This window comes from Rissa tridactyla, chromosome 1, assembly GCF_028500815.1.
Source record: "Rissa tridactyla isolate bRisTri1 chromosome 1, bRisTri1.patW.cur.20221130, whole genome shotgun sequence".
NCBI lineage: Eukaryota > Metazoa > Chordata > Aves > Charadriiformes > Laridae > Rissa > Rissa tridactyla.
This window is the reverse complement of record NC_071466.1, coordinates 194,970,561-194,985,662: the sequence shown is the minus strand read 5'-3', so window position 1 is coordinate 194,985,662 and position 15,102 is coordinate 194,970,561. Positions and strand designations below refer to the sequence as shown.

At 44.5% G+C, this 15,102-nt stretch overlaps 1 protein-coding gene across 2 annotated transcripts in view; it reads left to right on the top strand.

Moving 5' to 3' along the window:
• Positions 1-2,012: 2,012 nt before the first annotated feature.
• WASL (WASP like actin nucleation promoting factor) overlaps positions 2,013-15,102 on the top strand; it is a 51,072-nt gene continuing 37,982 nt past the window's right edge. Inside the window, exon 1 of one of the 2 annotated variants that reach the window (XM_054216820.1) lies at positions 2,013-2,437. In XM_054216820.1, the coding sequence (XP_054072795.1) occupies positions 2,318-2,437 (120 nt within the window). In that variant the 5' untranslated portion in view covers positions 2,013-2,317. The remainder of the gene's footprint in view (positions 2,438-15,102) is intronic. The other variant, XM_054216830.1, reaches the window with a different exon arrangement.

Genomic DNA, 15,102 nt, shown 5'->3' with positions numbered 1-15,102 from the left:
CTATAAGCAGAGCAGACGGGGTTGCCATCTGTTCCTGCCTGATCTTTTGGAAGATATGAAGAGAAGTCAGTACAGCTTCATACAAAGACTTGTGTTCACAGGTTCTCCTCCTGTGCTTCTTCAGTTCTTTGCTACAATAAAAAGTAAATCACCATGGGGGGATTGCTTTAGCACCTTCCAGATGGACAATGAATTTATCAGAGGATGTGAAGCCAACACATTCTCCACCTAAAAACATTAAGAAAACTAGCAAGGTGCTCACTTTGACATCTGTTTTTCACCTCTGCACGCAAGAAGCCTGAGCATTTCTTTTGTGTAGCTGAAAGCCAGGCTGGGCATAAGGCAGCTGTGCTCTGAATCTTCAGGCTCTGAAAGGTCTTCAACCTCCATCCCAGCTAGTTGCTGTCACATGGAGAGAAGCAGGGGGAGCTGCTGGTTGTATATGCAATTTCTCTTCAGCAGCTGACCCCCAGAGAGCCTTAAGTACCTACTACTATTTTTAAGTATTTCACCTCAAAGTTTAGCAGCCTGCATCAGGCAGTGCCATGGCTGACACCCCCACACCTGCCTCCCCGGGTGACACAGCCAGGGACCATTGCCTCCGCACCACTAGGACTGCATGAACTACCCGCCCCACGCAACACGGCAGGGAATCACACAATTTATATGGCAAACCATGAGCAAACACTCTCCCTCCTGTCACAAAAGCTGCAATGATTTTTGAGTTACAAATTAAATCAGGTTTCACTAAAAATTTAAGGGCTTCCAACACACCCTCGTTCCCTTGTCCCTGAATCCCTGCGTGAGGCCTGGCACCCCCACGCACTTGCTCGGTAACCTGTGTCAGTCACAGAATCATAGAATGGTTTGGGTTGGAAGGCACATTAAAGATCTAGTTCCAACCCCTGTGCCATAGGCAGGGACACCTCCCACTAGACCAGGTCGCTCAAAGCCCCATCCAGCCTGGTCTTGAACACTTCCAGGGATGGGGGAGCCACAACTTCCCTGTGGGCAACCTGTGCCAGTGTCCCACCACCCTCACAGTAAAGAATTTCTTCCTGATATCTAATCTAAATCCACCCTCTTTCAATTTAAAACCATTACCCCTTGTCCTATTGCTATACTCCCTGATAAACATCCCTCCCCATCTTTCCTGTAGGCCCCCTTTAGCTACCGGCATGCTGCTATAAGGTCTCCCTGGAGCCTTCGCTTCTCCAGGCTGAACAACCCTAACTCTCTCAGCCTGTTCTCACGGGAGAGGTGCTCCTGCCCTCTGATCATCTTTGCGGCCTCCTCTGGACTCGCTCCAACAGGTCAACATCCTTCTTATGTTGGGGACACTGGAGCTGGACACAGTACTCCAGGTGGGGTCTCACCAGAGTGGAGTAGAGAGGCAGAATCACCTCCCTCGTCCTGCTGGCCAGGGTTCTTTTGATGCGGCCCAGGATGCGGTTGGCTTTCTGGGCTGTGAGTGCACACTGATGGGTCATGTTGAGCTTCTCATCAACCAACACCCCCAGGACCTTCTCGCCAGGGCTGCTCTCAATCCATTCTCCGCCTAGCCAGTCATGGCAATAGTGCCGCTTAACGGATTTCGGGAGCTCCTGGCGCTCCGGGTGACTCGCCCCTCGGGCCCGGCCGCCTCACGGCCCCTCTCCCGCAGCGCCCACCGGGCCGCGCTCCCCCTCACACCCTTCCCCGACGATTCCCACGGCCCCCGGGGGCAGCGCCGCGCCGCTCCCCGCATCCCGCCGGGCCCCATCCGGCGGGAACAGTGGCGACCGCTCCTTCCTCTTCTTCTTCCTCTTTTTTTTCCTCCTCCTCCTTCAGCAGCCGCCGGCCCGGCAGGTACTGCGAGGGAGGGCGCGGCGCGGCCCGGCGGGGCGGGAGCGGAAGGAGGCGCCCCCCTACCACCACACGGCGCATGGTCGCGGCGGCGGCGCGCTCGCCGGGCTCTCCCCCCCTCTGTCTGCCGCGCTCTGTGGTCTCGCCCGCCCCCGCTGCCATGTTGGATCGTGCGGCCGCCGGGGCCGGGCCGGAGTTGGAAGTTTAGCACCGCTCGGAGGGGCGGGTGCCATCGGCCGCCGGCGCGGAGCGGCACCGCCGCGCCTGCCCACCCCCCCTTCCCCGGGCCGCCGGCAGCTGGCCGAGGCCCCGCCGCCCCTCTCCACCTCCGTCCCTCCTTCCCCGGCCCGCAGAGGGAGGCTCCGCGATGCGGCTGCTGTGAGGCCGCGGCGGCAGCGGAGGAGGAGGCGGAGGGGGCCGCGGGCGCCAACAGTCGCAGGGCGGCGAGGGCAGCGCCGGGCCGGCCCCGGCCATGAGCGGCAACCCGCAGCAGCAGCCCCCGCAGCCGCGGCGGGTCACCAACGTGGGCTCCCTGCTGCTCACCCCGCAGGAGAACGAGAGCCTCTTCAGCTTCCTCGGCAAGAAATGCGTGGTGAGTCCTGGGGAGGGGAGGAGGGGGCGGCCCGCGGCGCTCCCGGGCCGGGGAACCCGAGCCCGTCGCCACCCCGGGGCGCGGGGGGCCGGGGCGGCCGGGGGGCGTGTGAGGACAGGCCGGCCGGGGTGCCGGGAAGTTGAGGGCTGCGGAAGTTTCAGCCGTCCCGACGCCCGGGAGAGGGGGGCGGCCTCCGCAGGCCTCGCTCTCCGCCCGCCTCGCCCGGAGCGGAGCGGGGGTGCCGGGGGCGATGAATGGCGGCGGCCGCGGCCCGCAGCGCGGGTGGTGGGGCCCCTCGGCCGCCCCGGCCCGGCGGGCCCGGCCTCGGGCCCTCCGCTGGAGCCCGGCGCGCCGGGGTGGGCTCTGTCCTTCCGCGCCTCCCCCCCGCCCCCCCCCCGTGACCATCGGTGCCGAGCTCCCGGCGGGGCTCAGCCCTGCCCTGCAGCCGACCCCTGCTCTGCGGGGGGAGCTGGGCAGCCAGGGAGCAGCCGCGGGGATGGGGGGAAAAGGTCCAGTTGCCCGGGGAGGCTGGGAGGAGCCCCAGGTGCATCTGTGGTACCGCAGAGCAGTGTTGATGGAGTTGTGGGAAGGGTCGTAGGTTTGCCTTGGATTTAGTCTGTACTTCTCTTAGCCTAAGCAGCAGATTCATGTGCTCAGATGTGACTCAAATACTGCATCGTTTCCTGTACAGATATATATATATATACACACACACACATCTATATATAGAGAGGCAACATAATGGTTAAAAGAAAAAGCCTTGTAGTAAATGCGTTACCAAGTATATCAGCAAGTTCTTCATTTTTAGAGTACCTTCTTGCATGTTAATACGAAACTATTAAAACAGTTAACCACTTTATTTAGAAAAGAAGCAGCCTTTAGAAAAAAAATGATATTTTTGAAATAAAAATGGAGAAGAAAAAGCTGCTTTTTAAAGAAAAACAAAACACAAATATTTGGAAGCTGTTGAAAATTATGTCACCTGGCTGATTTCTGATGCTTTGTGTCTAGCATACTAATGTCAGGCACTGTGCACCTTGCTGTAACACTGTGAAGAGTGTTCCGTGAACTTAAAATTGTGATTTAGAGCAGGATAGCTGTGCAGTCATAATGGTTCCACCTAAGTCTTTGGACTTTGAAATAGCATTGTTGATCAAACTGACTGTTGCAAGGAAAGCATAAGATGTAGTAACTGAACAGGAAGTAGGTGATATTTACATTGTGGTGGGTTAAATGAGATGCTGTCACAGTAACGAAGTCAACTGGATCAGAAGGTGTGACCGTAAAGCATGTTTTTTTAAAAAATAATAGATTTGTTAAAAAAGCCTTCAATTAATTGACCTACTTTTAAGCACGCATTCCGTATGTTTAGCTTCTTTGCAAAAACAATAGAAAATTTCTCTAAATTTTAAAAATAGTGCATGAATTTGTGTGTGTAAGTTGATTTCCAGTTTGTTTTTCTACAACTTTGATTTTCTTGTCAAGTGAACACACTTTTAGTTTTTGTTATGCTTGGCTGTAACACTCACCTACTCAAGTTCTCAACTTTTCTGCATCAATAGCATGTTGAAAGCAGGCTTTGGAGGTAAATATCTTCACAGTATCTGGGTGTCATGCTATTTGTGACAGGTTGTTAACTTCATAGACATGACTTGCGTTGTATTTTCCTTGAAACTACACATTCTTGTGGTTTTCCTGAATCTCGGGTGACTTTTCCAATTCAGTTTCTTCTAATTGTGGCCCATTCTCCTCCCCTTTCCCCCCAGCCCTATATGCTCTCTAGGTTAAGCATAGACTCATCTTATTATAATTGAGGGTCTCTGCTCAATCTTGAGGACTTGAGTGTTGATGCTCTAGAGATACTTAACCAGGGTCTTTTTAGCTTACTGTGGCATGAGCCAAAAATGGTGACAATTCAGAAACTAATTCATGAGCAGATCAAACATCTCTGTCCCTTGGAGGGCAATGTGTATCGGAGAAGTGGAATGGGCGCCAGGAGATGGTAACAGCTTGGACTGTCTAACTTGAATCCACCGTGTCGGTCTGTCAGAGCCCAATAGGACCCTTGATACTTATGACATTCTAGCGTGGCTCAGTGTTGGCATGCTATGCTGATAAATGCCTTTTTGATGTAATGTACACAATATTTGATCTTGTAATATCCATCTTTAAATTATTCATTAGTGAAACTTCAGATTGTAAATGCTACTTTTTAAGAAAGGAACTTCCTGTGAGTTTCATAGGATGCTACAAGCTTGCTTTCCCATCAGCTGGATTGTCTGTGCTACCTGGCTGCTACAGGTGGTGTTTCTGTCAGTGTGGAGCACGGGTATGAGCGTGATGCGCATCTGCCATATTGACGCAATTTTAGGTTATGTTTGACTTGACCTTGTGTTTACGTTATTAGTGAAGTGATTGCCAGAGGAACAATTGAGACTTAGTGCTCTTATGGAGGGCGTAGTGCTGGTATCAGTCCTGAGGGGCTTGGTTAAGAAAGCATGTGGCATTCTGGACCTGATGTATTTCAGCACTCTTTCCTTTGTGTTTCACTGATAACAAGGCAGCTACTTTGGAATAACATTGAGCATTCAGCTACTTGATTTTTTTGTTCTAAGGAAAAGCAAAGGAATTTATCAAGTAGCTTAATTTTGATTGAGTACTCGCAACCTATGAACTCCAATACTGACATAACTTCAATGGCATCTTAAGTAATGATGACTGGTAAACACAAAGATTACCTGTGAGTGGGGGAAGTGGTGGAGAGCCACCACTATGTGTGTGCTGCTGAAGCTGATACCATTTTCTGGACTACTGATACTTTGAGAATCTCGTTGACTAGCAGACAAATGTACATCCAGAAAGTGATATTTTTTTTTACTCCCTTTTTTTTTTCCCCTGCTTGCTGAGCTGTAAAATGCTTATCGGGATCTATGAGCAATTAAAATACCTTTGCCCATGACAGATGAGATTTTCAAAACCAAGCCACTGGCTAATAGTCAAAGCTGCACTGTAGTTAATTTCGTTGAAATACAAATCCAAATGTAGGACTACTTGCAGTAGGTATTCAGGATAAGGTAGCTCTTTAGGACTTTCATTGTTGCTTAGGCATGTAACCAGTTTTCATTTGGGTACGTGACATTTGCTGTGTAGGTCAGATATGAAATTTTTCAATAACTACTTCTTATCATTATGTAAGGTGAGCCATGAGATTAGTTTTGTGCATATTAATGAAATATTTTCATGGTTATGCCAAACTTGGAAATTTTTCTTAAGTTTGTTTAGTTATAAATCAGTCACTTTAGTTTTGTCCTAAGGAATGAGTTTTGTAAGGAAAATCAAATCACAGAATGGTAGGCTTAGAAGGGACCTCTGGAGATCGTCTAGTCCAACCCCCCTGCCAGAGCAGGGTCACCTACAGCAGGTTGCACAGGAACGCGTCCAGGCGGGTTTTGAATGTCTCTAGAGACAGAGACTCCCACCACCTCTCTGGGCAGCCTGTTCCACTGCTCTGCCACCCTCAAAGTAAAAAAGTTCCTTCTCATGTTTAGGTGGAACTTCCTATGTTCAAGTTTGTGCCAGTTGCCTCTCGTCCTGTTGCTGGGCACCACTGAAAAGAGCCTGGCCCCATCCTCCTGATGCCCCCATTAATAATTTTTAAAAAAGAAGGTACTTTTATAATTTACATGATTAATTTTGGTCAGTAATGTCACTGACTAATAAAAGCTATTTTATTCTGTACAAATAATTCTGTACGTGTGAGAGGCCTTAGGAAAGACAACATGAGAAGTGTGCACTTGATAACGTTAGAAGTAGGTAATGGAGTATGGGTATTTTATACTGCTTAAAAGTGCGTCTCAACACTTGGATAAAGTCTAATGAGTAATGCTAGGAATAGGTTGTTATTTATAAGATCTGTCTATGGTTGATATGGTAAACAGGAACTGGTAAAGAATGCAAAAAGATAAGTGACACAGCACTAAACTAAGAAAACTGTTTTGGCTGCTTTAAAGTGCATGTGACCAGAATAAGGTTGTATGTCAGAGCCAAAGGACGAATTACAGTAATAGTTGAGATAAAACAAAATAAAAACCTGAATGGCAGTTGTAGCTCCTAATTGATAAGAGTTAAAGCTTTTGTCAAGGAAGGGCTTGCAAGATTTCTTGTATGTGTGAAAACAGTATGAACTAAGACTTGAAGGTGGACTACAGATCTGAGTAATGGGCAACTTCGTGTGGCTGAGAAGTGTTGGGACTCTCCAGTTTGAGTTTATGCTGCAGGCTGCGCATGCAAAAAAGGTTGAGATTGTAGTTTGAAAAGGAGTTCTTGTGAATAGACAGGGAGAACTGAGTCATCAGTTCAGTGGTGGTTATCTCATCTTTGCATGTGTTTTTAAGTGAGATGCAGAGGGATAAGACAAAGTGTAAAGGATAGGGTCTTGTGGAACAGAATAATATTGAGAGTTATGCCTGGATTTCTTTTGAGGTCTGTTCTGGTCTATCAAAAGACATGTATAACATTTTCATTTGTCTCAGTAGTATCCACTGGAGTCACTTCCCTAAACAACTTGTCAGCAATAATCTTCCCTAGAGGGAATTACATTGGTTTTTGACAGTTCCTCTGAACCAAACCTGTGCCTACAAAACTGATTTTCACAGGAACGGGTCAGATCGGACTCTTCAGAGCAAGTGGTTTAGCCATTGTCTTCAAACTGCCTCCATGTATCTACAGTAGGGTTACTTATCATCAAGTGTTCCTCGTGCTTGTTTTCCTCACAGCTTGCTATTCAGCTAAGGTAGTGCACTATGCTGTAAGCAGATTATTTGCCCATGGGTCAGAAATGTTTTGAGACCGCATGTGAACACTCTACAAGGCATTGCATCTTGTAGCTGTATGTATTTGAGACAAAGCATCAATTTGCAAAGTGTGGTATTTGGTTCAGGAGTAAGAGACAGAAATTTAGGTGTTAGAATCCCACCATTGTCAGTAGACATCACTGACTTATCTAAATCTCCTATTCAACTTACATTAAGTTAGAAACTTACAATTATCAGCTGAATTTCTGTCTTTGTTTCAGTGACTGTAGTGGTTACATCTCTCCTGACCATGCTTGTAGCTCATGTGCTAGACACATAAACTTGTGTCTTGACATGCAAGGTGAGTCCTGCTACAAATTTCAGTCACTGTGTATGTTACTTATGAATTACGTGTTGCCAAACAGAAGGTGATCTAGTAAATAGGCCTGGAACAAGTACCTCATTCCATTAAGACTTCAGTGCTCTTGCATTCTCTTCTGAGCTACTTTGTAGATCTCTTCTGTGTTTTGGAGATAGTCAGGTGTCAAAAGTCTCCTAGCATCTCTGTGGTTAATCAGCTGGTCAAGTATGCCACTCATGCTCCTGATAACGTGCTGTGGAATCCTATAGGGTACAGATGCAACAGGATGAAAACAATTTGTAGTCACAAGCAGTTGTGTTGTAACTTATCAGCTCTTCACAGCTCAGAATCAGGTGGAGGAATTTAGAAGAGCGTGAAGTTGTAAGATTCAGATGAACAGTCATGTTTTGACTACAAGATTTCCTCCAAGATGTCCAGATACCATTTGTTTAGGAGAACTCCTAAGGAAGAGGTAGCTTCTTGTTAAAAGATAAAGATTGAGTTTACTATTTCACGCAAATGTGTAACTGGAAAGACTCTACTTTGTTTCTTCTTCAAAGGAGAATTGATGTGACATCTCTGCATTATCTAATCATAAATATCTATTTGAATGTTGTCACTATAACGTTTCCTCTATGAATGTTTCTTCTGGAGTTCTCAAGGGTTTAGTATAAGCCCAATTTGTAGCAAGTAGAGTGTACAAGGTCTATTTTATACTGTGCAATTTCAGGGTAAAAAGGTGATAATGGAGAATTTTCTAACTTTAGATCTTGAATCTCTTCTGTCTATGGAGTTCTGGTACTTCTGGTACATGCAAACTATAACCAGAGTTCTGGTACTTCTGCCTGAAAAAAAACTTCCCTGTCTTCTGTAGAGCTTCTTATGACCTTTATTGCTCTACTGTTAGTGTCTGTAGTAGTGCAGGAATTAAGAAGTTGTTTACTGCTGTCATTGGTAAGTAGTGGCTGCAGGTGCCAGTAGTGGCAGCAACTGCCACTGTCAGCTCCTAGCTCAGTGCTGGCATGGAGTGAAGTGTTGAAGTGGTTTGTGTATGATGAGGGAGCATCATCTAGGAACTTTGCAGTAGTTCATTAACCAACATGACCTTTTATAGGCAGAGCTGTCTGCAATGGAGATGGGGTTTGTTGAGCTTTTAAGCGCTCAGTTTGTTGAAGAAAGTTTGCTGTTCACTTAAAGCAGCGTGGTAAGATTTATGGTGTCCTCTCTTCCAGTAAGTGTGTTTCGTAGGCTTGTCTCTTGAGGAATCTTTGCAGTACAGAAATAAAATATATTATAGTGCAGGAGACTTATGGTTTCATGACCTAATACCTAGATAATAAAACATAGGAAGTAACAAAAATGTGTCATGGGCACTAGACAGAGTTGCTTATTGGTAAGTTAGGGTATAGTTTCCTTGAGAAAGATTGGCATTATGTGTTACTTGGGCACAGAGGGACTTTTTTTTTCTTTTATTGGTCAGTTTGTTTCCCTTGTAACAGTAAATCATGCAAAGTGGATTTAGGGGAACTAGAAGTATATCTTCATGGGTGGTTTTAAACAGCCCACTCTACCAGGGCATGACTCAGTCAGATGCTGTACAAGATAGTTTTGTTTCTCAACATATTTGCTTGGGTACGCTAACTCTGTGGCTTCCAGACATGTTGTTTATGCCTGGATAACCAATAAAATGGGCACAGTAGGTATGCAGTTACCTTCAGGGACAATTCCAGTTAAATTCTAAGATCCTGAAGTGTGCTGTGATCTTCACGTGACAGGAGCAGTGTTCTATAAGGGCCAAATGGAAAAAGAAGAGATGTCATGCAAACAATCACTGTGACACTTCCTTAGAAAGCTGCTCACTTGCTTAATTCTTCAAATTCAGTAGTGTATTTTCAGCTACCTGTGAGTTAAAGGTATACATCCTGACACCTTTTCGTGTTTGTGTAGTGAGTGACACATTAGGCATCTCAAATTAGAATGCCAGTGTTAAGAATACATGATTCTGGAAGAAGTTCATTAAATGAATTACTCAGTTCCTGTAGACTTCATGTTCTGTGGAGATCATTGCTGGCAAGGAAACTGGTGCTGCAGAGCTCCACAAAATATTGGCGATTTGCAGATTGCAGCTCACCTTAGGCACTTGCTTTCATACGTTCATCCCCACTTTGTTGAAACTGTTTTCCCTGTACTGTTTATTTGACTAGCCTTAAAATCCTCACTCCAAAGCATCCTTTTTTCTTTTAAGTTTTCTGAGAAACAGTGTTAACGCATTTTCCAGTTCTCCAGAGTGTCTAGCTGAAAGCTGCAAGATCACATTAAAGCTTGCTAATCAAGGTCATAAGTGTTTCCATTTCTGTAAGATGGTTTCACACACCATTTTCCCCTTCAGAATATTATGTGTAATTCAGAATTCCCCTGCATTTGTCTAATTTCCCTTCAAACTGAATGTGTTACTTTGCCTTTATGCCCCCCTCCTTGTTAATTAGCCACTATGCAGCATCAGAGCGGTAGAGTTATACAGGAACCTCTCTCTGCTCACCAAGCATATTTTGTATGCAGGGGTACTATGCCTGCAGCTTGAGAAACACCGACCTAATGAAAGAAAATGTGGCTTTCTCCTCTTTGAAAAGCTAAGAAAACTGTCCTACATTATTTGAACTCTTAATTATGGAAAGATAACTCTTGCCTCTAAGATAGCAAACGCTTTTAAATAGTGCATTTACTTCAAGTATTATCAATGATGGTTTTCCTAAAAGTTAGGCAGCACTTGGTGCGATTATTTGCAAGAAAGGTTAAGTTAAAATACGGATTCCTAGAAAAACTTCTCTTGAGTATTTAGTAGCAAGGCCTAGTACTTGTCTTGCTGTCTAGGCTGAAGAACAACAAGAATATTTGAATATGGGAATTTGTCATTAAATTGTAAATGCTTTCTTCCCCCCCTCAAGGTGACAGACAAGAGACCTATTTATCTGTATGTGATTTATGGATAAGAAAATAAATTAGTATTAATTTGTTGTATTAATATATTTCTGTATTGGGGATAAAGAAAAGTAAGAGATGTTTTATAACCTTCTTAGTGCATTTTATAGCAGAAGCAGTAATTTATTGACTTAAAAAGAATCTTAGTTTCTATGTAGAAAATAAAGCTTTAAGACTTTTATACAGCAGATTACTTTATAGTTGATAATGGTATTTTAGGAATCAATTTAACCGCTATTTATTTTGTAAGTCCAGTCCTGCTGATTTGCTTTGAAGTCATGCAGAAGATAGTGACTTCTGTCCTCCGAATCTTGTGTCTCAGCTTTCATCGGGGTCTCCTTGCACTCTTTAACACACACACACACACACTCTTTTTTTTTTTTTTTTTTAAAAACAAATATTCTGTCCTTCTGTCCCAGCAAAAGGGTTTTCTCCCCGTATTACCTCTTTCCCTCTTGTCCCTCAAGTGCTTCCAGGATCTTCCTTTCTCCCTTCAGCCCTGTATGTGCATGCGCAATCTGCACAAAGATCTCCGGATAGAAGTGTCTCTCCTCCTCACCATTCTTCTCTCTGCTTTCTTACCCCGCTACTTCTTAGTTCCACAAGTGCTTTGTTCTTGCTGGTGAACTTTGTTTCTCATCAGACATGTAGTCGTTCCCATACCTAGTGCTGGGATGGACCCAGTTTGTATTCTTCTAACTTACCAGGGCATTGCACGAGGAAAGAGATGAGGAGAGGAGACAGTCTCTATGCCAGCCAACTGTTTGCTGCTGCATACATAGAGTGCACTTCAGCCTGAGCTATGGCCATTAGACGTTTCTCTCCTATTTCACCTTCACTGGCCCAAAGTCCTTGTTCATGTTGCTATAGAAAAGAGAACTTTTTGTGGATAAGAGGGGGGGAAGCAAAACCCAGAGTATGATATTCCTCAGGCTTCTTGCACTGCTCCACCCTCCATTGCTGCTTCTCCAGGGAGGACCAGACTCTCCAGTTTGTAAGCTGCTATATTAAGAAACCGTATACTGAAAGATACAGCTTCAGCAACTCCACAGGCTCAGATTTGAAACCACAGAATTGCTTAGTCCTGCTTTGAGTGAACCGTAAGTTATTTCCTGCTCCTCTAACCATGTGACAGCTCTCTCTGAGAGCAGCTAAGATGTGGTCATTCTTTGTCGGTAGACATTTTTTTCCTTTACTCCCCCTCAGTCAGCCAAAGCAAATAGAAACATCGCTTGGCTTGTGACACTAACTATACACAAAGGCATCCAAATAGGCTCCTTTCTGTAAAACTGTGCTTGATTTTTGTGGTTAACTGAAAAGAGGAAGAAAACTGAACATCCTATAGTGGTAAGTGTTCTGTGCAATATCACAGGCAAAAGCTTCCCCTTGCGTTTGCAAAGAAGGAAGCAGTAGATTCTAATAAATAAAATGCAGGGCAGTTTTTTCTTTATTTGCCTTTAGTCTGTAACTAAGAGTATCTCAGGTATGAAATTCATTTTATAACTGGGCACACAGAATTATTAACATTTATATTTTTAGTAACCTAAATGTTTCAGAAAAATAAAGGTTTGGGGCTTAATTTTGTGCAATTTTATATGAACCAGTGTTTTTTAGCCATACAATGGCTGTTGTCATTTGGACCTTTCTTAAACAATGTTGGCCTCCTTAGGTGTCATACTGCACTGGTAGCACTGTTCGCAGGTTGAATAGCTGGAACTTTAAATTTAAAACTATACAAGATTTTAAAATGTCATTGCAACAGAAAATGCTGTTTGCACTTGATCTCTAGAACTCAGTAGTGACTTAATTTTAAAAAAATAATTTATTGTAGCTTTGTCTTTTGAGGGATTTTTCCGTATCGTATTCAGGTGCCAATATTTATATACTTGAGAGACTGCTGCTACATCTGTATCTGCACAGAGCATGCCCTTCCTTGCTTTAGTTCAACCGTGTACAGGATGCAACACACCCAGTTGTGTTGCAGTTTTGTTTGATAGGATGAATGGAGATGGATGTGATGCTAAATGTTTCTCTAGGAGATATAGGTCTTACTTATTTCATGTCATGGTCTTCACTTAATCTTTTTATGTCATTTAGATGGTCTCTCTTTCAGTGCTTCAGTTCTTCATTGAGACTTTTCCTTAATAGTCTCTTTGAACATTTCTGGCTTTTGTTGCCTGTAAACAACAAATCCTGTCTGTTCCTCTGCCCTCTGTTCATATTGTTTAGATGAAAGTTGTTTATTGAACGAGTGTTCTTGCTGCTGCTCCAAGCTTCACACTGTGCAGCCAAAGGGTCCGTCCCTCCCACTGGCCATACCTGCCTGGACCATACCTTTCTGTCCCTGATAACCAGAACTGACAGGCTCAAAATGTGAGATACCCACCTAGGGTACGTTGAAGCTTAGTAGCAGAAGGATGCATCTTGTCCTTTGTCTCACCTCTGGTCTGTCAGCCAGCTGTGCTAACAGATTGATGCTAACAAACATAAGTAGGGCAGTAGCATGAACTCAGGCGTTGTTCTATGACTGTCCATGGTGTTTAATTCGTTGGCACACTTCCTGGTACAGGTTTGGGTAATGCTAGCTAGTACTTGCCCAAATTAATGAGCATGGTTTTGGGAACAGAATTGGTATAAACACAGTTTCTAATAGACGGTATGGGTAGGGCCATCCTTATCCAATTTGCATTGTGTTGGGAGGACAGAGAGAGTTCCTGTGCAGATGTACCACTTGCTATTGGATCCAGAAAGTGTCCCTGGTCCTGGTTACCAATATTTGTGCAACCAGTGAAAGCTACCAGGAGACAAAAGCAACTGTAGTGCTGAGGATGGGGAGATGAAAGTGAGCTATCTGTTCTGGTGTTGTCAGTAGCGCGTACATCACAGAATAAGGGTCAGCTCTACTGCTGCTTTCATAACTGTCCTCTTTGACATCAAGCCAGAGTCAAACCTGGTTTTTCTGCCAGCAACAAAATTCAATCTTGTCTCTCTGCCCCTAGAAATTGCTTTTGGAAACCTGAGACAGTGCAGGTGACTAAAGTTTCCAGCAGATGAAGTGTGCCTGTGCATGTAACAGCCTACTGCGGTGGACAAATTATCAAGTGCATCTGATGTACTGTGAACACAAGCTCATGAGGTTCCTGGTCCTCTTCTCTGATTTCAGGATTAAAAAAAAAATAATTATTTTGTCTTTTGGTAAAGAGATCTGGCAAACTTGTAGCTGTGCTTCTACAGACTGCATTAGGTACAGCAGGGGTGACCTTAAGGGCTCCTGTATTTCACTTACTGTGCATCTTGATTACAGAGCACTGGCATAGCAAGAAAACGAATTCCTGTCTAGAGCTCTCATTTCTGATGAGTAGTTTGTAAGTAATTTAAGGGAAGTTCTGTGCGTTTTTAGAGACTCCAGGGATGTGCTAAGGTCTCTTGGAATCTTCCCTGCAGCTGCATTTTGGTGTGTTTAGCAGTTTTCTGTCAGTTCAGATGGAACAATTTGTTTCCCACTTAAGCTCCAGAGACAGTTCTAGGGTGTGAAGTAGCATAACTAATGGTGGTTTAATCATCACATACTTTGTCTGTTCTGGTCTCTCACCTTAACCATTGATTCTGTGTGGGAGGTAAAGGTGCAAGCTCATGAACCTTTTCAGTTCTGTCTTGTACATCCACTAGATCTGTTCGTGTTTAGATGCCTCAGTTCTGTAGACACTTAGGTGAAGTTTTTATTTTATCTTATTCCCCTGCCGTGTCCTGTGATCTCCTTTTCCCCCTCAAGCCATATTTTTTTCCAATGTCTGCTTTTATAAGTCAGCACTGGCAGGAACTGGACCCCTGGTGATGCTTGTTGCTGTACGAGCAGTTCTCCCACAACAGGTAGCCTTTGCTTCAGAGCAGAAGGGAGATAATAATCCATCATGGATTTAGAAGCTGAGTGCGTTTAGTCTTAATTTCAGGATGGTGACTTGCATGTCAGTTCTGGCTGCGATAATTGTTCTAGCAATGAAATGACTCAGTCCAGTATCCGTATCACTGGAAATAACTTCTCCAAGGTCGCCACATACAGACAATATCACTATGATGCAAGTCTGAATTAGCAAAGGGTGTTACGTAGTTGGCTTATTCCAAATAAACAAACCAGCCATAAATAAGGATGCCTGCCATGCATCATCAAGGCTGTTTTTTCACTTCACATGCTTTGGGCGCTTCGTTGAAGTGCAACATGGTGCCCTGGTTTGTCGGAGTAACCTGGTCCTGAAGTGACTGACATGTCGCTTCTTTGACTCTGGGATTCTTCAGAGGACTGTAGCGTTTGTCGCTGAACTGAAGCTTTTATGTGGGGATTGGCAGATTTAGAGACCTTAGTTCCACATCAGCTAATATAAAACTCTGTAAAAGTTCTGTATCGTATTGCACATCCCATGGTAGATGGCAGAGGCTTTCTCCTGAAGGATGCACTTTTGAGTAATAAATGTTCTATGGGACACTTTTATTGGTGAAGCTGGCTAGCCTTTCAGTTTATTCTGTACATTCTGCTT